We start from the raw sequence: 21,472 nt of genomic DNA, 5'->3' as shown, positions 1-21,472 counted from the left end.
TTGGGATTGTGTATCACTAGGTTGGTTATTGAGAACCCTTCTCATCATAAGAAGTTCCCCATTATAAGGATAAGTGACTTCACATGATTCTCCTTCACTTGCTTCTTCTTCATCTTCACTTGAAGATGAAGAAATAGGAGCTTCATCTTGGCTACTATAAATGTCTTGGCCCCTTAAAATCATAACTTTCTTAGTAGGGCATTGAGAAGCAATGTGGCCTCTCCCAAGACACTTAAAGCACTTAATGTCACTAGTCTTAGTGCTAGTGTGTGAAGTGTTTGTTTTTTTCTCTTTTTCCTTTTCTTTACCCTTGTCTAGGCCTTTAGAGGGAAAAGTGTTTTTCTCAAAATCATTTTTCTTGCCCTCCCTCTTGTAGTCAACTTTAGAATAAGATGATGAGTATGAGCTTTTAAAACCTTTTCTCAAATTTTGTTGTTCAACCTTGATGCAAAGTTGAACCAAATCATTCAAATCCCTATAAGGGAGAAGCTCTACTTTATCTCTTATTTCAAAAGTCAAACCACTTAAAAACCTAGCAATGGTAATGTTTTCCTCCTCCCTAATTCCAGCCCTCATTAAGTATAACTCCATCGTTTGCCTATATTCTTCCACAGTCATATTTTTTTGATGGAGTCTTTGGAGCTTATTGATAAGCTCCCTAGTATAGTAAGAGGGTATATGCCTCCTCCTCAAGGCACTCCTTAATTCATTCCAATATTGAATTGGAGGGTCATTATAGAGACGCCTATATCTCACAAGAGAAGTCCACCAATACATGGCATGACCTTGAAAGCTTAGGGTGGCTAAGGGGACTTTTCTTTCTTCACTCACTTGATGGCAAGTGAAAATTTGTTCTACCTTCATTTCCCAATCTAGGTACCCCTCAACATCATCCTTTCCATGAAAATAAGGGAGATCTACCCTAGATTCCCTTGGTTTGGGGGTCCTATGCACCCTTCTAGGAGGTGGTTGATAATGATCTCCTAAAGCAAGGCTATCATCATTCATTGACTCTCCTAGAGTTAAACTATGTTGGGAGCTATGTCTACTTCAGTGCTTGTGGTGTAATTTTTCTTCTTTCTCCTTTAATAAACGAATCTCTTCCTCTAAGATAACAAGTTGAGCCTCTCTTTCAAGTTTTTCTTTAAGTTTTTGCTTGGCTTCTTGCTTCTTCCAAATCTTAAGTGATCTTAATTCATGTGTTACTTTTGACAAGTCATTGTAATCACTTGAATTACTATCACTTTGAGGAGTAGAAAACTCTTCCATTATAGGAGAAAGTTACTTTTTGAAGAATGATCTTTGAAAATCAATTGTTTTTATGCAAGGTTAAGACTAAGTACTTAGAGGATTATGTATACAAATTGAACTTTGGAGGGAGGTGAGCTACTAGGAGCCACTTAAAAACCAAGCCTCTTCAAGTAAAAATTACTAATCCCCTTTGTAGTTAATCTCTACCAAATTCTTTTCAATGAAAATTATTTTTGATGTTTTTGTGAACTATGATAAACTAGACGTATGAAAGCAAGTAAAACAAGTATTAAGCAAAAAATTAAACTACCTAAACGTGTCCTAAGGTGAGAGCTTGAGAGATACCAAAGATCAATCAAGGACCACTCCCACCAAGTACTAACGAAAATTATAAACTTAAGGAGAGATGGTTGTGTACCAAAGACACTCCCAAGACACTCCTTGAAATGGCCAAATACAAAGTATAAACAACAAATAACAAGTGGCTGGAATGAAGGATTAAAAACAGCCACAAAGAATTAGTGATGGATTAGTGACCAAATTTTGCAACAAAAATTCAAATTAGTAAGGTAAAGTCTGTCACTAAAATCCGTCACTAATGCTTATATATATATTTTTTTTAAAATTCAAATACAATTCAAAGTGAAACTCCTCCAAACTTCACGGTGTGAATCCAGTCCAGCCACCAATTTCTAGCCAACAAAATGTGTATGGTGTGTATATTTGAGTAGTCAAAACCGAGAGCTCTCTAGCTTCCTTCCTCCTCCTTTCCTTGGGCTTCTTTTGATGACCCTTGTAGAACTAGCTTCTAGGAAGATAGGTTAGGTCAAACTAAGGCCACTCTTTGATTAACACATCAATAGGAACAGCAAAGAGTATTGAAGGAAAAGAAAGACAAGAGTAGATTAAAGGATGATAAGATTATATGACACAAATAATGAGTTGACTAGAACAAGAAGGAGTTGACCTATGAATAGTTCTAGAATGGATGTTCAAAACCAAAAACACTCAAAGATGTAGTAGCTGAAATTATTATGAATCAAACACAATTACAAACCGAGAAGAAACAAATAAGAATTCAAACTCCTTAATTGGCTTTTACTTTTCAAATTTTGGTTTAGCACTTTTTTTTTTTTTAATCACTTATGTTTGGAATTTCTTTTGATCTTTCTTCTAAATTTTTTTTTAATCAATTAGGAGTTGCCTTTTGCTGCTCACAAAAGATGTATCATATGATTCTCGGTCACACTTAATAGTAGCACTAAAAACCGGTTTAGAATAGTTGCCAAATACAAGTGAAATCAAGTTCAAATTCAAGTGAAATGTGACATGCTTTTGATGCTTGCTAGTTTGAATGGCACATGCACGGTTTTTAGGCTCCAAACTCAAATTCAAATTTGAATTTCCAAACACAAATTTCAGCACACTCCAAATTATACAAAATCAAACCTCACGGATTAGAAAGAAAATTTCAAGACATTTTCAAAAATTTGGAAACCTAAAATTCTAAGAAAACTACTAATGATCTAGTAGTAGCTTATGAACTCAAAAATGAAACAAAAATTATGAGCATATACCAAAGCTATGGATCTCGGCCAAATCCAAAAAAATTGTTTCAAGATGCAAATCAAAATTCAAACGGATCAACAAGCATAGCTAAGAAAGATGAACATATAAGAACTACACAAACCTACTAGACATGGATTTCAAAATAAAAGACTCAAGCATTCAATTGACCGAAAAAAATTTCAAATATGACTCAAAGAAAATAAAAAGAACATAGGCAGAAAATTCCTAATTAAACACAAGAAGTTAGCATGATTCATGAAAGCATATTACATAGGCGCATATATGAATCATTCAAAGCAACATGAAACTAGATCCATCAAATTTTAAGGCAAAAATAGATCTAGGAATGAAGCAACTCTCATGTGACAAGAACTCAAAGATAAGATGAACAAAAATTGAAAACAAATTTCCACGGATCACACCACAAAAGATAAGAATCAACACTTATCTCTTGAAGACAAAACCGGATGCTCTTGATACCACTTGATGTGCTTCCACTTGGATGCACATAGGAAGAACTTTAAGTCTCCACGGATCCTTGGAAGAGGCGTCAAGGATTGGAGCTCCAAAGAGACTCAAGGTGGCCAAAGCTTGCTTCTAGCTAAGTTCCACGGAAGAAAAGGGTGACCTAGCTCTACAAAGAGAAGCACTCAAGGAGGGTAGAGTAGGAAACCAAAGTGACTTTCGGAGGGAGAGGTTTCAAGTGAAGAAATCTCATTTAATTCATTCCAAAAGTGCTACAAGACTCGGCCATAGGAAGATTTATAGGTGAAATTAGGTTAAGGGTTTAAGTTGGGTTCACCTAGAGTTAAGTAAAACCATGGTATGGTTAACTTAACTCTAGGCGCCAAAATTTGAATTCTAAAATTCAAATTTTGGTGCCAACCGGCCACCCCCTCCATGTGCTCTCATTTGGCATGTAATTAGGAGGCCATTTGAGTTGCATTTCGGATCACACCATGTGCATGTGTTGCACATGGCCGAAATGCACACCAAATGTGCTTCTAATTACATGCTAATGAAAATACACATGCAACCTTAATTAACCCTAAATTCCAAATGACCTATACATGTAATTCCTACACTACAAAAGGCTGAAAATACAAGGCCCAAAAGAAAATACAAGGCACCAAGGCCCAACCCTATACTAACCCTAATCTAATGGGCTTGAGCTAAAGCCCAACAAAATAAAGTGATGGGCCTTTCTTGGGCTTGGGCCCACTCTTCATGCATCCTTCTTGCCATTGCTCTAGTAGTTGGGCCCTTAGCCCATGGGCCTCCTCCATCACCCTCAATCGGCACCCTATGATGAAGTTAATATGATAAAAATTAATAAATTAAATATTGAATCCCCTTTATTAATATTTATTTACATATTTAAAATATAAATTAAACGATTAACCCTAAAATATCTACATTATGAAGTTTGTTATAACAAAAAAAAAGCGATAAAGATGAAGAAAAAAAAAGAGAGAAAAAGATTGACTGAAATACCTCTTGAACGAGCTTTATTGAATCTTCAAATATGGAGAAGGTGCTTTGTGGCGACCTTTCACACTACAATATGCCTTACAGATCTCAAGAAATACAATAGAAGGGAGAGATAAAATAGAGATGCGACACAAATCTCAAGAAATACAATAGAAGGGAGAGAGATAGAGAATTTTCGTGCTCAAAGGAGTCTTATTCGAAATTTCTCTGGCCGCCAGGTGAACTGTGCCCAAGGCTCCTATTTATAGGAATTAGAAGGGGACCAGAACGGCCCGTTCCGGTTTCGCAACGGCCCGTTCTGGGCTAATCCGTTATGGGTAAAATGAGCCACTGGAACGGCCCGTTCCAAACCAGGGGAACGGCCCGTTCCAGTTTTAGAACGGCCCATTCTGGGCAAGTTTATTATAGGTAAAATAAGAACCTGGAACGGCCCGTTCTGGGTTCAAATCTTGCATATACCAACTTGTTTTGGAACGGCCCGTTCCGTTTTTGAGAACAGCCCATTCTAGGCTGTCATCTCTTGTTGTTTCCATGCTTCGAGAGCTCCTTTCCTTCACAACGGAGGTCCATTTCCTTGTTTGTGTGCCCCCGGACGAAATTGGGTGTCTACACATGTCATATATAATATATTAATAATTTAATAGTATTATTGAAATAAATTATCAAATAATCATAAAATTTGTAAGTGAAGTTGAAACTTAAGAAATTTCTCATTTACCAAGAGTCATTCTAACCCTTGTCCTCATTGTTGTAGGAATGTCAAACCCAACTCTTGCCCTTCTATATATTAGTAATTGAGTGTGAATGTTGTCTAAAATGTCACCATTTTCACTAAGCCTATCAATACATTTTAAGAGGTCATCCACCACTTGATCATCTTCATCAATTCTTGAATTTCTATAAAAAGAACTTGGGATTTAGATAATATCCCACTACATGCGAAGGATGATGAAGTTGGCAATCCCATCTTCTATCAATAATTGCAAATATATCCTTATATTTTTCTTCATTATGATTGAAAGAGAGTTGAATTGCCTCTTTGGCTCTTTCCATAGCTTCATATGTGTAACCCATTGCCTTTTTTTTATTATCCACCAACCTCAACGCACGTACAATAGGTCTCATAGCTTTTAAAACATAAACAACATCACTCTAAAATGAAGGCATAAGAACAACATTTGTTGCTTTCTTTCCCTTAGCTTCTTTGGCTCCCTTTGATTGCAATCATTCATCAGAAGTAAATATTCTTCTAAGATTGGCCTTTTGCTTATGCAATCATTGCAAAATGAGAAAAGTGGTAGCAAATCTTGTAACTCCATGCATCACCAACTCAACCTTGTTTGTATACTTCTTCATGATGTTCAAGGTCAAGGAATGATTATAAATGTAACCCACAAGTTTGATGCCTCTTTGTATTACCCTTTTAACTTTAGGGATCTTTCAAATATCTTATAGCATCAAGTCAAGACAATGAGTAGCACATGGAGTCTAAAATAAATGTGGCCTCATAGTTTGTAAAATTTTACCTGAAAAGACCAATAACAAAATAATTAAAATTGTTATAACTCATAATCCTTCGAGTATAAAATTTAAAACTTCATTGAGGAACAACGATGATTGATCTTATATGCCATAACATAATTGCTTCCACTATCTGTCACCATTTGAATAACATTTTTTCTCTCCAATTTCCTCAATAAAATTATTCAAAAGCTCAAGTATCTTCTCACCAGTCTTGGTATACTCAGAAACATTCACACTTTTCACAAACATTGTTTCCTATAAACAATTTACCAAAAAGTTAATCAAAGTTCTATTTTTCCTATCCATCTAACCATCATACATAATTGAGCACCTGTATTTTACTTTGTCCTCTTCATGGCCTTTCAATAAGCCATTGGTGTATTCCAACTCCTTTTTAATGAGTGGAACTTTCAATTCATGGTAGCTTGGTGACTTTAAATGAGGACTATAGGTGTCAATAGCTTAAACCATCAATTCAAAACTTTTTGATCTAGCAACATTAAATGCAATTCCATTCCTATAAAAGAAATGAGCAATGTATTGAACTACCCTTGCTCTTGTTTCTTTATTACAAGAATCATTTACACTTGTTTGTCTCATAGCTTTACCCAATTTGATTTTTTTTTAAATTTTTTTAGCAAAGTGAAAATCAAGAGGACCTTTGACATTTATACCTTTCATCTTGATAGTAGAAATGGCTTCACTTGGTGTAGATGAAGGTCTCTTAAATCTAGCAATAGCTTGGATGTCATCTTCCTCTTCATTTTCTTTCATAGGCCCCATATATACTTCATTGTTAATTTTTTTTGCTCTCATAAGCGGCCTTCATTTCTAATTTAAGATCATTTGGTATTTTTCTACAAGCACCTACATTTCCTCTTATCCCGAGTTGATGTCTTTTTGCTCTAGTAATTCCTCCCACGTAAGTTTTTAAGTAAAAATCATAAGTCACATTCTTCTTGTTATTTTTGTCTTTTAAGTTGTTCAAATTCCAAAATATATCAACGTTGTCACTGGTAGGCTTAAACATTCCAATTGAAGAACCCATTGATGATGTGGAACTAAGATTGACACAAGTTATAGCAGTGTTTGTTTGAGCCACGGTTTTGTTGATCACTAATGCCCAAATAAAGAAATGAACAAAAGAAAGAAAGAAATGGAACAGAAAAAAGAGAAAGAAATGAAAAAAAAAATAGTGAACAACAAAAACAAGAGAAGAGAGAAAAGAAAAAAAAAAGAATACCATGGAGGAGAAAGAATGCAAGAAGAGGAAACGAATAGAGAAAGATGACAATAGAGAAAGATGACAAAATAGAGAAAGAATACCACAACGGATGCATGAAAACGACAAAATGTCGAAAAAGGAAGACGACCCCAATGCAAAAATAGAGAAAGATGACACACGACACACAAGAGAGTTTGAGAAGAAGTGTGAAGACGATGAACAAAGAGGAGGTGTGGTGCATTTTTGAGTTGTTGCGTTTTTAAGGCTAGGGTTGTGTCTTCGCATAGAAGGAGGAAGAGGTGTGTTGTTCACACTCAGAAAGATCAAAATACCCTTAGTGAGGTATTTTTGAAAATTTTAAAATTTTTCGATCCACTCTAGGTTGCGAAATTTGTGTTGCTATGTCACCATGTTGCACCACTCCGATTGCAATCTAAAAGCGCTCCGCTCCGAGGTCTTCATAGTGACATGGGTCCGCTCTGCTCCGATTTGTCACGATAATAGTCGCTATGGCCACTATTGATAAGTATGATGGAGATGTTATGATAATGATGTCATAATATGTCATGAAGAAATAATAAGGATGCATAGTGATTATATGTGTATGAGATTATGTTGATGACAATATGATGTATAAGGTGATTTTGATGTTAGTGATACTAATTAGATTTATAAGTCTAGGTTGCAATTGATAATGATGAAATCTAAGTAAGGCTTGGTATATTATGGAGAAGTCTAGATTATGTGGTCTAACAAAATCACCAAGTGGACATTTCATTTATTATGGTATGGTATTGTTGTGTGTAGGGTCCATGCATTCATACATTATTTGCAAGTTAGTATAAATCTATGTAAGAGAGTTTATATGGTCATCTACCTAGACCTTGAGAATGTTATGGTAAGAAGTCTTTAACGGGAGTGTGAAGTAACCATGACCAACTATAACGCTTCAATTAGATCACGATAAATATCCATTAGTTAAGAGTGGATTAAAGGGGTTATCTAGTGTGTGATGATTCCATTCCTGACTCTTAGACTACCTTGAGTTGGTATTATGAAGAGATTGATATCATATGCATATAGAGTCAAGTACATGCATTTGCACTAGTCGTGTTTTATGATTTAGATAATTTGAATGAGATGAATGGTTATTGATGATGAATAAATGTTAAGTAACAGATGTATTGAGTTAAGTATGGTTTTGAATGATGAAATAAAAATAATTGTATGTATGAAAGTATGATTATGATGTATGTTTTAGTATGCTTATATGTGTTGTACATATATGAAATATATTTTCACTCTCTATGTTGTTATATATATTTGAATTGATTGTCATTTACAGAATTAGTCCAGATATAGAAAAAGGAATTTAATGGAGACAAAACCTAGTGCTTCAATAATATGTGTAATTATATATTAATAAAATTTGTATTAAATGTAAATGTATATTATTAATATAAACCTTCAATTTTGATTAGAGAACAACATTAATTATATCTAAAAAATTATACCTTAATTTTGTCTTTTTCTAAAACAAGAAAATAAATCCTTTTAGAAAAGAAATATTGAGGTGTTCAATCTCAATTTACTTTTTTAAAACTCTACCTTACAATTAAAACATGATTTTAATTATAAACAATAAATTAATTTATTTTAATATAAGCAAGAATAATTAGATTTTAAAGTTATTCAAAATTGTTTTTTATACCTTTAATTGATTATCAGCTCTATTTTTTTTATACATTCACTTATAACTAACATTAATTATAACAATTACTTAAAACAAAAGGTATTTTTTGAAATAAAATTTAAATTTATGATAAAATTAATTAAAATTAATCAATTTAATTATTTTTTAATTTTGATGACTTATTTTAGGTAAAAATATATTTTTCGTCCCTTATATTATTTATTAGTGTCAATTTAGTCTCACTTTAATTAATTGAATCAATTTAGTCCCACAACTTTAAAATATATCTCAATGTTTGACCTTCCGTTTCCTTCGTTTAAATAGTTAACAGATCTGACACGTGTCATAACACGTAGCTTGATGACATGACACGTAACTTGAAGACATAACACGTAGCTTGATGACATGACACGTGTCATAACATGTGACATGATGACATGACATGTGTCATGCTATCATGTCACGTGTCATATCATCATATCATGTGTCATGATGTCATGCCACGTATCATGATAGCATAATGTGACATGACACATGTCATATTCGTTAATTATTTAAACGGAGATAACAGAAGGTCAAACATTGAGATACATTTTAAAAATGTGAAACTAAATTAATTCAATTAATTAAAGTGAGACTAAATTGACACTAATAAATAATATAAGAGACGAAACATATATTTTTACCCTCTATTTTATGTTATTTATGTTTAAGATCGGGTGCTAGTACAATTTATTGAAGAATTAGGTTCTCATGCGGTAAATATTCAATAACTCATGTTTTACATCAAATTTTAATGATCCAACAGTTGAATTTAAAGTCTTAATGTATAGATCAAATCCGTAAATTTTTTAAAAAATTAAAAATCATTTAATACATTGTTTCATTAATTCAAATTAATATATAAAATAATTTCATGATTATCCGTTAATTTGAATTAATGAAATAAAGTATCAAATAATTTTTAAATTTTCTAAAAATTTGTAGACTTAATTTATGCATTAAGAACTTTAAATTTAACGGTTAGATCGTTAAAATTTTATGTAGTACATAAGTTATTAAATAAAATAAGTCTAAGTAAACTTATTTCTAAAATAAGCAAATTCCTCTTTATATATATATATAACATCGAAGTAACTAAACATAAAATAAAAAAATTATATAAAAAAAAGTTCATAATGTCACTCTAAATTTGAAATTTTACATGACGTGACTTACTCGAGCGCTATTGGCTCATTCCAATGCTTGACCAAGATGTAGCCGAAGTGAAATTTGAAGGGGAAAAAGCTGGTAGCTACCTATACCACTTATGGAACTGATGTGGTTAGGGCATACGGCAACCATTTGATTTGAGAGTACTCTACTCACATATACAATGCCCTAAACACATTAATTAAACTTAATTATGCAGAGTCAAAATCAAAGGGAAGGGACAATCAACTTTGGCTTCCAAATTGCTTCTGAATATCGTTGAAAGATACAGTGGCTGATCCCCTTCTTTTTGCTTTCTGTTGAGAAGAATGTTCCCGCCACCCCGTCATGTATATAACCTACAAAGGCAGAATGACCATACAATATAACACCCATCTTTCATAATTAGATGTAGTAAATTATTATTTCATGTTTTCAACTGGTCCAAATTGAAAATTGTTGCCAGTGACATTTTCACAAGTTTTTAATTGGTTTGCTGAACAATTGTCCAATTTTGAATAATGTCATATAACATTCCATCATTTGTTAAAAGCATAAAAAAAACATGCATCGTCAATTTGCCATTTTTGAGAATGTGACATTTTCATGCTGAAACTAACTTTTCTCATGGGAATGTTTTATCATGCCCTTAAATGAAAGACAAAATGACAACAATACCCATCCTACTGATTTACACCTTCACCTCCACATCTAGCCCGGACTAACAAACAAGTAGCAATAGCATCATAAACCTACAAGTAAAATAATTAACTCCTATGGATATGTATGGGCTTATCTTTGGTCCCAATATACCTACAATGCTACGATATGATTTTACTTATACGCTAGATATATATTTTACACATTGGCATAAACGTACATCCAAAGAAATGCAGTTTGACCTCAAAAGCCTAAACATCTCTCCTTACTGGTTTTGGGACCTATCTGGTCTGCGAAACACTTTGATATAAACTACACTACTGATTTTTTTATGAATGACGCCTCAGTTTTGATTACCTGGAAGGTTGCAGGTATAGTACCATCTTCGGCAGAAAACATTGAATCATAAATAGCTGCAGTTGCTAAAGCTGTATCCCTCTTAAGGATCTGTCATTCACGCATAACCTCTTTTCAGAAATGTAATGCAACATCCAAGGCTCAACATTTGATAAAAGAAATTTTATTTAATACCCATTGGTATGAAGAAAAAGGAAAAAAAAATAATAAATTACACTGTTCATTTGAGAAAGAGCGTTTATTTCACCCATTGCACGGAGATGTTCTATAAGCTCCAGAGCTGCACATAACAGAGACAAGAATCATTATGAACAAGTAACAACTTGAGACAATTCATTCATGTGGAAAATGGAAAATTCAATTAGAAAACCATACAGAACTAGAAAATGACAGCCACTATTCCTGAGTTCTCTCTTTTTACTTTCAAAGTTCAAACATTTTCTGTGATTCCCATAGTGGATATTTTTTTTAGCCACCGTATTGTCTATGTGGTGGTCTAGTGTGTTATGGCTTTTACTTCCCACACACCTATCAGTCAGCAATAAAAGTTACCATGCTCACATCTCAGCAAATAACATCTTATTTGCCTTTGGTCATCTAACAGTGTGAAGTAGGGCTGTTAGTTTGTTTTGCTTTCTGTTAGACTTGTTGTAACTGTATTGACACAGTTACACTAGGACTCAACTGTATAAATAAGAGACTTGCTATCTCATTGTAATAAGAAATACACAAATCAGAAATACAAAAGTATTTTTCATATCCTCTTTGTTTTTCTGTTGATTCTCTTTCTCCTTATGCCTAAACACTCAAACAACCAGAACTGAAATTTCAAACTAAGGAAGAATGCATGTAGCAAAAATTTAGGGAGAACGCATAATTCCTTTAATTCATGCCATGCATGTGGAATAATTCAATTATTAAACCAAATTCAAATTCTCACCACTTTCATATTTAACTATATATTCATCAACATCAACACCTGGAAGGGTGAAACCTGCCCTAGTCAAAAGATTCCCAGCATCTCGAACCTGAAAATGGAGGACAAAAGGTCTTCTCATTTCCAGCTTTATTATTCTATTTGGACAAAAATACAAGTCTTCATTACAAATGTTAAAGTTACAACAAGACAGATTTACTAACTGATCTTTAAGAGCCATGCATGACTAATATTGCCATGATGGACATATGTTAGACAAACCTATTTGCTTCAAAATTAACCATCAATAATGGTAGGGAGTTACTTTCAAACAAAATTGTGGAATTCATGATTGCATTACCAACAGACAATCATAAGTAACACACAACCATGTCATCCTATTCAAAAGAGACAGTAATGCTTACATTCAAAATACCAATGATCTTAACTGATAAATAAACAATTCACAAGATAATACTTTTACAATAACACATGCCTGTGCCAAAGGTGATACTCGGGGACTGATCCCTCCTTCACGCTCCATCTGTGCCAATGTACAAGCTATTCTGAGCTCCCTGGTAACAGCACAAATATCATTAAAATCCTCCATCCATTTGTGTTCCAAAGAAATTTCAAGAAATAAAAATAGCATGTCACTTTAATGTTTCTCCCCCAAGAATAGCTGCTAAAAATAATCCATCTGGCTTCAATGCTAATCTAGACTGCAAAACATTATAAAAAATAAAAAATCAGATAATAATAAACGATATTAAAACTGACATTTAGATAAGGATAAAGACAGGTAATTTGCACATAAAATTTTTCTCCGTATTGACGAAAGCAAATGCTCAAACATTAATGAGAATTATAATTCAGTTATAAGCCAAATTATCCATAAATTACAATCAGGTCCTTCCCAACTAATGAGGCTTTAACTAGCTGTTTTCTGTGCCTTCTTTTGGTCATAAGAATTTGCAGATGTTCAAGAGTAAAAACACACTTAGCTCATAAGGTGTGTGACTTTGAACAGTGTTTACAGACTCCACATCCTGACTTTGTCAAACAGCATTAGAGACTAACTTACAAAATGGTAGGATATATATTCTTTCAAAATATAAAATCCACAGTTGCTACTCAATTACAGTGTTTGTATGCTACAGTACCTGAGAATTGCATAAAGCTTTATAAATCTTTTGCTTTCAACATAACATATAAATCTTAATCATTTTAAATATCCATTATATTAAATCGCTAAAATGAATTACATAGTTTTCCAGTCAATTTGATACAGCATTCACCCCTAGTAATGTTTTAAAAACCAGACCGAACCAGTGGGTTGAACCCGTCAAACTGTGAACCATGTCTCCACTTCAAACATATCCGGTTCAACCAGAAATCTAATTGGCTGAACTATGTCATAGAGGTCTTGCCAGTCAACCTTTGCTTTAGTTTTCAAAACATCACCTAGAAGATTGTTACCGATCCTTATCACATAAGGGTGCCTAATACCCTCAAAACTTGATGACACTTGAGGAAGACAAAAGAAAACCATCACAGTATCACAATCTGCGCCTTCAATATTTTGGGGTTATGTTATCATTCCCCCCTGAAGAGGCAGATATCCAAACTAAAAACACCAAACTATTGCTTCCATACCATGCTTTTAAAATATCACTTGATGCACTTCATGTAAACATTACCCCTTTGTGGGACACCATTAGAATAGAACCAACTCAAATACAAACCAAGCCAGTAAACACAAGGGAAATAACTACCTGTATCATTGCTCCTGGCAAATCATTAGTCCAGTGTAGTCCCAAGCAACTAACAACCAAATCCACAGAGCTGCAAACCATATAATAATAATTACATAAAACAATTCAAAAATAGAAAATCCTAACATTAAATCAATAGAGTAAATTACACAAACACCCCTGGAGGTTTTGCGAAATTACACACATATACTAATCTTTTAATTGTTTGGAAAACATTATACTCTGTAACAAGTGCAGCAGGGACAGAAGAGTCGATTGAAGATACAGCTCAGCAAGGACACCTGGCAGCAGATCCCAATAATTAGGGAGTGAGGAGAGGCACGAGAATCAGAATAACTAACTCTAGGCGGCAAGATTTTGATTGGTCTAGGGTCTAGTATATATATTCTGTTTGTTAAGGAGAGAGAATAGGAAGGATTGATTTGGTTTCTTCTCTCTGCATTGCTTTTCTGTTGGTGCTATGTTTCTTTCTTTATTTACGTATTTTGCTCTGTAAAGCTACGGACTGTGGCTCATCGTTACTCATTTACTCAGATTATTCAATATCATTCAGAGCAGTATTTCTCATTCCAACTTTTGGTGCATTGGTCTGTTAATTAAACTGTTACATACTCCTAGTGATGCCCCTTGAACATCACATTAACTTAACACCCTTAATTGTTTGAAAAACATTACGGGGACTCCTGCAAGGGAGGTTAATGTAAACGTTACAAAAGCAAGGGCGTGTGTGCAATCGTAATTTAGTCAAATGAACATGAAGTGAAAATTAGAATTACCTTTCTTTGATGGGCAGAAACTCTTCGTCAGCAACAAGAAAGTGGGTCTCAACAGCGCGGTGGTTTGAGGCGTGGTAAGCATTTTTACAAGCTTGAACCATATCATAGGAGGCATCCATGACAAAAAGCTTTTCCACACCACCTGGTATGAATGAATAAGTTGGGTGCATAATAGAACAGAAGAGTGAGTGAGATTGTCACTACCGTTAGCGTGAGGAGCGGAAAGAGAGCGCGTGATGGGTTGCAACGAGCCTCCCAAACATAGCGCGGTTGGAAAAGTCTTGTTGCAGTCCTAGAGAAAAGAGAGTTTTGGAATTGAATTGAAGTTAGAGAGTTTAGAAAGAGAAGGGAACCTATTACCTAACCTAACCTAACCTAACCTGCAAGCGATCGACGAGATTTTGGGAGACGGTGTGAAGGAGAGGGTCGTGTGAGGGCGTCAACCATGCGGCGCGGTCGCGTTGAGTGCGCTTCAGTTGCCGATCGAAGATGGTCACTTTCGAAGTGGAGAAGGTGGCCAAACGCAAACTGCGAAATGCCCATGCCTGCTTGCGCCAAAGGGACACTCTTCTCATTTTCTTCAATCCTTTCCAAGACAAGTGTTTCGCTTACTGCAAAGGTTCGAATCGTTTGGAATGATAGGGCTATATATAGGGTGCTGATGGGGGCGTTGGAGATTGATCGGACGGATATAAAACGCCATCCGTGTGTTTTTGGCCGTTGGATTATGTATTACGGTTCTTGGACTTTATGATGAACTAATAATCGCAATTTTTGTTGGTGAATTGGTTTGTAAAAGTGAAGGCAGAGAGAGAGAGTGAAACAGCGAAAGCAAACATGTCACTGTGCTCCAACTCCGTTCACCACTCTCCCTGCAATACCATTGGCAGCAGCACCATTCTGCCACTCTGGACCAGCCATAGCCATAGCGTCCAATGCGGCAATAGGAATTGGACTTCGCAGAGACTCAGAATTGCTGCAAAATCAAAATCAGATGCACAACCCTCACCCACCTCCCTTCTCTCTTTTCTCTGCCCCTTACTCAAGCTTTTCTCTGTATACCTTCTTTCTTAAATGTTTTCTCATACAAGTCTAAACCAATTCTTCTCTATTTATTACTGTTTTTTCTTCTGTGGCTCGTCGCAGGCAAGAGATCCTTCTCAACCGCGCAACTTTACTTTGGAGGTGATTTCTCAGGGGTTTTCCAATACCTCTTAATTTTTACTTGAATTCATTTCTGTCAGGAAGTAAATGTCATAAGATAAATTTCTCTAGAAGCTTTCTAACAAAGAACTTGAACTTCAATTATACATGAATTAAAAATAAGATTTTAGAAATTATAGGAATAAGTTTATTTTAATGTATAGAAAAATTTATTTCATTTTTTATTCTATTTTATCTTTTTAGAAGTGCTTTCAAGAAAGTTTATTCAAACAAACCCTAGATACAAGTTTAAATAAGCTAAAGTTTCTCTTCTAACCAAAGAACTTTATCCTGTGGAGAAACTTTAAAGAATACTTCTAGCACGTGTCCAGACATGCTCATTAATAATAACACAGTAGATACAATATGCCTGTTACCTACATAGCCTTTGTCTAAAGCACAACTTTGTTTCTATAGTTGCAAGTGTCTTGAGTAGCTGTAATAGTTTTAAAATCATCAGGCATTTTGTGTAGTGATATATGCATGTAGCAGAAGTGTAATAGAAGGCTTCTGGAATAATTTTGAAAAAATATACAAAAACATTTCTCGGTGAATATTTTTTTGGTCTAGGAACTATTAACTGCTTCAGTGGTTAATTAAGAGTCCAACTAGATGACTCGTTGAGCACATGAGGAACTAATTATTCCCAAACTCATTGACCACTCTTGGCCCGTATTTTCTTGCTCCCTTCTTCTTCTTCTTCATTTTTTTTTAATCATGTTAACATGTTATTTTTGGTGATTCAGTTCCCAAATTTTTATAGCATAAATTTGCTGATGGAAATTATGATTTATCTATTAGCTTTAATGTAAGTGATCGCACAGTAGCTCTAAATACGGAGAGAAATGTGAACAGAATCCATCATATTTGTTGCTAACTTGACATGTTAGAATATGTAGAAAATATCTCATAATATGTGGAAAATATCTCATTATACTATTATTTCCACTTAGAATGTTTTTTAGTATCTTATTTTGTACGATCAATTTCCATATTTCATGATTTGTTTCCTTATTTAATTCGGAGTTAGGGTCCAGTATTTGTATAAAAAAAGTTTAGTGCTTTGCATCACATCAATACCAATATAATTTTATTATTCCAAAAGTACTCCTTTCTTCTCTCTCCCTCATTCCCTACTTAAAGCCCTATAATATCAACATCGTGCATCATTTTGGTACCTTAAAATGGAGCTATATTTTTATATAATTAAATTTTTGGTCCCTATCATGATATGCCGTGTAATTGAGCATGGAGACAAGTATACGCTTTATATTCCGCATGCACCTTATAAATGTCTAACCTTTAACTTTTTATGATGAATGATAGCTAGCAACATCTTCCTTGGCCAGCTTGTCAAGGTTTGCATGGGGAACAAAATCCACAGCTGAGAGTTCATTAGACAAAGAAGTCACTTCAGATCTTCCTTTTAGTTTGCAGCTTTTTGAATTTGGTATGCCTCTTCCACTTTATACAGGTTTAGGAAGAACCCTTCATGATGCTACTGCTAATAATAGGCAAACATATTTTTTTTCTTTGATTTAGTTATTGAAATTCATCAACATTCCAGAAATTTATTTATATTTAATGCATTACTATTGCTAGGCACAGTCTTGGCCTCAATGTTAATAACACTATACCCAGATAAAAGTAGTTTCTTATTCTTATCCTCAACTGAACCTTCATACTAGGATTCTCAAACATTTTGTTTTTGGTTTTGACCTCTTACACATTGCTGTAATTTTATTATGTCATTGAATTTTTATTGTCACATCTTAAAGTTTTTAAACATTATTTTTCTGCAGAGGCATGCCCCTTTTGTAGAAGGGTCCGGGAAGCTTTGACTGAACTGGATCTTTCTGTAGAGGTTAGCTGTCAATGCTTCTTCACATGCACTTACCACCACATTCAATATCCAATACTCCCTTTCCTTGATGAGTTTTGTCTGTTCTAATGGATCACTTTTTTTATTGCCAATAAGATATGCTCCTAGAATTCTGGGGTCTTTGTCTACACTCTACAATACTAATAGTAGTTGAATCTAATGGGTTAGCTACCTTTTCAAAGATGAATCCTTTTCCTATCAACTCATGTAGGACCACTGATATTCAAACAAATTCCAACAAGTATCATTTTCTTTTTTTCTTTCTTTGGGGCGGAGACTGGGTGTGGTGGTGTAAGTATCTATAAATTAAATTGGAAGTTTCAATTTTATCCATTAATACGGCAATGATATAGATTAGTCAAATTCATTTGTTTCGTCAAAAAGCTTAAATGAATGATGGAAATTATAGGCTCTATACATGAAATTTTGGACACCACAAGTTATTTTAGAGTGCTGAATTACACAAGGTGCTGAATGGAAGTATAGCTCACATTTGCTTGGATATTGATTTTGCCAAAACAGATAATTTAGCTTGCTAAACTACAAGGGAAAGGATTTTATATATATATGTTTGATTTATGACAATCAATGATGACATACACATTTGTGACAAGAGTGATGAGAAATTGATTTATGTTTGATTTTTGCCAATCAATTCCCCTAATATTACTGTTATCGGTGTCATCAATAGGTCTATCCTTGTCCTAAGGGTTCTGTAAGACACAGAGAGGTGGTCAGAAGTAATGGTGGCAAAGAACAGTATGTAGCTCTCCATGATATATTGTTTCTTTTGATCTGTTGATGATTTTTTTTATTTTTTTTTTTTGCAGTATTGAAGAACTTTGAAAATTTAGAATGAGTTTTTGGGGTATCATATCTCAATTTTTCGACAGTATATATCCTCGTACTATGTATGCTGATTAATCCTGATGAAGCAACGTATAGGACCTGCATTTTAGTTTATAATTTCTATTACATTTTTTTTTAATATTTGTATTTTGCTTCATATTTAATACAAGGGAAATAGTTTGATGTGGTCCTTATCTTTTCAGATATTATTGCTATTTAACATATGCTGCGATGATGTTCTTTTGCAGGTTTCCTTTCCTCATTGATCCAAAAAATGGTATTTCTATGTATGAAAGCGGTAAGCAAGCAAGCTTTTTCCGTACTCTTACTCCAAATGGTTGCTGATTATGTTGTTTAGTGCCAATGACTTAAATTACTACCATTTTCATATTATTTTCTGGTCTGGATTCGTTCCTGTTAAAGGCTCATTATTCCTCTTTGCATTTTCTTACCTGAACTTCCGTTTTTGTCTGTTTCAGTTGTATCAGTAAAGGATTTTAACTAGTTCAGTTTCAATCTGTTAAATTTTATGTACTGATTTATTTGAACGAGTTTGTCATTTAATTTAATAAAGGCTATTGTAGTCTCAACTCTAACCTCTAAAGTAAACTATTGCTGATCGTATGTATCCCTCTTTTACTTCAATCTTTCTTATTTTTGGTTTCTTGCTGTAGGTGATATTGTAAAATACTTGTTTGAGCGATATGGAGGAGGCAGAAGTCCATCATCAGGACTTTTGGAAAGGTATTAGATGTAAATCACTATTTAGATGAGCATATATATAGTATTAATCACATATTTTAGGGAGGAAACTCAAGTTAAATCTTCACCATACAAAATTGCTGCATTTATTGGTTAGGTGAAAAGGAACCATAATATTTTACTGTAATATTTTCGTGAAAGCATATTAGCATTTAAATAAATTTTGTATCATGTCTGTGATGCAAATAGTATGTTCCTCGTCTTGGAGTGACTCAAAGTGGTTGTTAAGGAGTACTGAACCATATATAAATGATGATCGTGAGTTTTGTGACAGAGATGATGGCACTAACCAAAGAGTCTGTGCTGAGAGTTGTTCCATATTCCATGGCTTTGACAAAGAGTCAAAGACTCGAAGAGAGATTTTCAATTTAATTTGTTCTTGATAACCCATTTTTGTACAGCACTATTTTCACGGGATGGATGCCAACAATACTTCGAGCAGGTAGAGGAATGACGCGGTGGGAACATTCCAGGCCTGACCCCCCTCCAGGAAAGTTGGAGCTCTTCTCATATGAAAATAACCCTGTAAGAATGCTTTTCTGTCTCCAATTTGTGAAGGAAATGCATACATGGAGAGAACTTTGCTTATCTGCTTAACCTACTTTCAGTTTTCAGTTGACCCAAATCATGGTCTGAAAATAGAATCAGTTATATTTTGCGCTTGGTATTTTTTCCTTTGAATTCAATCTTGAGTGAAAGAAGACATTCATATAATGTGCTGAAATCTTGCATTTGTGTTCACTTGGAGTTAATGTTAGGATCATAGGAGGAACTAGATTTGTCATACTTGCCATGTTTTGCCCCCTTCCCTTGTACTGTCAAATATCATACTATCTCACTAAGTGATTGGTTATATTTCTTCTTCTAACTTCATAAATTTAAAATTTCACATTTTAGAATGCTCGAATAGTGCGAGAGGCATTGTGTGAATTGGAACTTCCTTACATTCTTCAAAATGTCGGAGAAGGATCTTGTCGAATGAAGTTACTCTTGGATGCTTCTGGATCTAAAGAGGTTAGAATTTAGTGGGACAAGCAAAATTGCATCAAAGTTTTATTGAAATGAAATTTGTATCCTTCTAGATATGTTGGTTATTTATCCAGTTAGAAATTTTTTCTATGGGTTTGCTTCCATATCAGAATATACATCTTAAGTGGGATTTGACTCAGATATGCACTTTAAAGGAAAAAAATTGGATTTATAATCTGTTGATGGGAAAATCACCAACTGAGATTTTGGCAATAAAATTCATGCAAATGTATAACAAGCTATAAAATTGTTAGAATCCGCTTGCTATTCTCCCAAGTAGGTAGGTTATTGTGTTTAATAATAATGGATAAATGATAATGAGTGCAAAAAGCAAAATGGTAGGAGGTGAAGTTTTTATATCTTGATTATTTTTCTTTTTCGATTATTTTATTGTTTATCAACATAAATCTTGCATGAACAGAGAAGTTGCCCTCTACAGGTTCCTTACTTTATTGATCACAACACTGAATTTCAATCTGGAGACTGCACGACGATATTATCATATTTATTTGAAACCTATTCAACAGTTATCTTGTAACTGGTTCCCGGGAAATGAAAATTTTTGTGCTTTGAAATCACCACAAAGCCTATTTTATTGTCATCTTTTTGTGTGATGAACAATGCCCTTGGAGTATAGTCTAGAAAAAATTGTAAAGAATTAATGGTATACGGAATGGTCAAGTGAGTCCACTGAACCTTTTGACATTGTTTTGAAGACATTGGGGTTGAATTACTTGTCACTTGGACAAGTTAAACTTACTGGTTGATGACTCCGATCAGATTGAATGATTTGTGCCCAAATGAAGAACGGGTTCACAACTCTGTTTTCAGTATTCTGCAGAACTCTGTTCAGCTTCTTTGTTTCCTTTATCACTAGAGTAGCATGGAACCATCTTTCCAAGCTGCCTTATGGAGTTAAAATTAGGCAGAGCAACTAGTGTTATTTGTGGTATATGTAATGAACAATTTGATTATGTACATTTCCTGAATCTTCCGAAAGTTCTTCCACAAATATTGCAATAAATTTGGCTTCAAATGTAAGTTCTTACGTTTCTTCACCTTGATTATTCTTATTTGTAACTCGTGCTAAAATCATTATGCACAATAATTATGTTGTTTATATATCATATATATGTTGTATGATCTTCATCTATTCAACTTGTATCCGTAACATTAAAATTTTGGAACTGAAATTTTGATGGAAGAATAATGACTCAAAAACATGAAATGACCCGCTTCACTTAACACTAAAATGGTCCTATGAAACAGAATTGCATTAATTTGACTTAATTAACTGCCCTTTGAGTAATTTTTCTAGC

The 21,472-nt window shown here is 34.1% G+C and overlaps 2 protein-coding genes across 2 annotated transcripts; one reads left to right on the top strand and one right to left on the bottom strand.

The window, feature by feature from the left end:
* Positions 1 to 9,891: 9,891 nt before the first annotated feature.
* LOC109805594 (S-adenosyl-L-methionine-dependent methyltransferases superfamily protein) lies at positions 9,892 to 15,003 on the bottom strand. Its single transcript, XM_020367745.3, has 10 exons — positions 14,809 to 15,003; positions 14,633 to 14,720; positions 14,429 to 14,570; positions 13,653 to 13,722; positions 12,535 to 12,599; positions 12,374 to 12,452; positions 11,902 to 11,989; positions 11,177 to 11,241; positions 10,962 to 11,051; positions 9,892 to 10,303 (listed from the first exon to the last, which is right to left on the bottom strand). The coding sequence occupies exons 1-10, from the start codon at positions 15,001 to 15,003 to the stop codon at positions 10,190 to 10,192; spliced, it is 996 nt and encodes a 331-aa protein (XP_020223334.1). The 3' UTR covers positions 9,892 to 10,189.
* Positions 15,004 to 15,265: 262 nt separating this feature from the next.
* LOC109805595 (Thioredoxin family protein) lies at positions 15,266 to 21,194 on the top strand. Its single transcript, XM_020367746.3, has 10 exons — positions 15,266 to 15,484; positions 15,575 to 15,613; positions 16,958 to 17,081; positions 17,434 to 17,495; positions 18,205 to 18,272; positions 18,611 to 18,660; positions 19,037 to 19,106; positions 19,526 to 19,649; positions 20,022 to 20,138; positions 20,593 to 21,194. The coding sequence occupies exons 1-10, from the start codon at positions 15,266 to 15,268 to the stop codon at positions 20,689 to 20,691; spliced, it is 972 nt and encodes a 323-aa protein (XP_020223335.1). The 3' UTR covers positions 20,692 to 21,194.
* The last annotated feature ends 278 nt before the right edge of the window (positions 21,195 to 21,472 follow it).

Source organism: Cajanus cajan, chromosome 10 (genome assembly GCF_000230855.2).
Source record: "Cajanus cajan strain Asha chromosome 10, NIPB_CcT2T_4, whole genome shotgun sequence".
In the NCBI taxonomy this organism is placed as follows: domain Eukaryota; kingdom Viridiplantae; phylum Streptophyta; class Magnoliopsida; order Fabales; family Fabaceae; genus Cajanus; species Cajanus cajan.
Note: the sequence above shows the minus strand (reverse complement) of the source record. Positions and strands in the feature narration are given on the sequence as shown.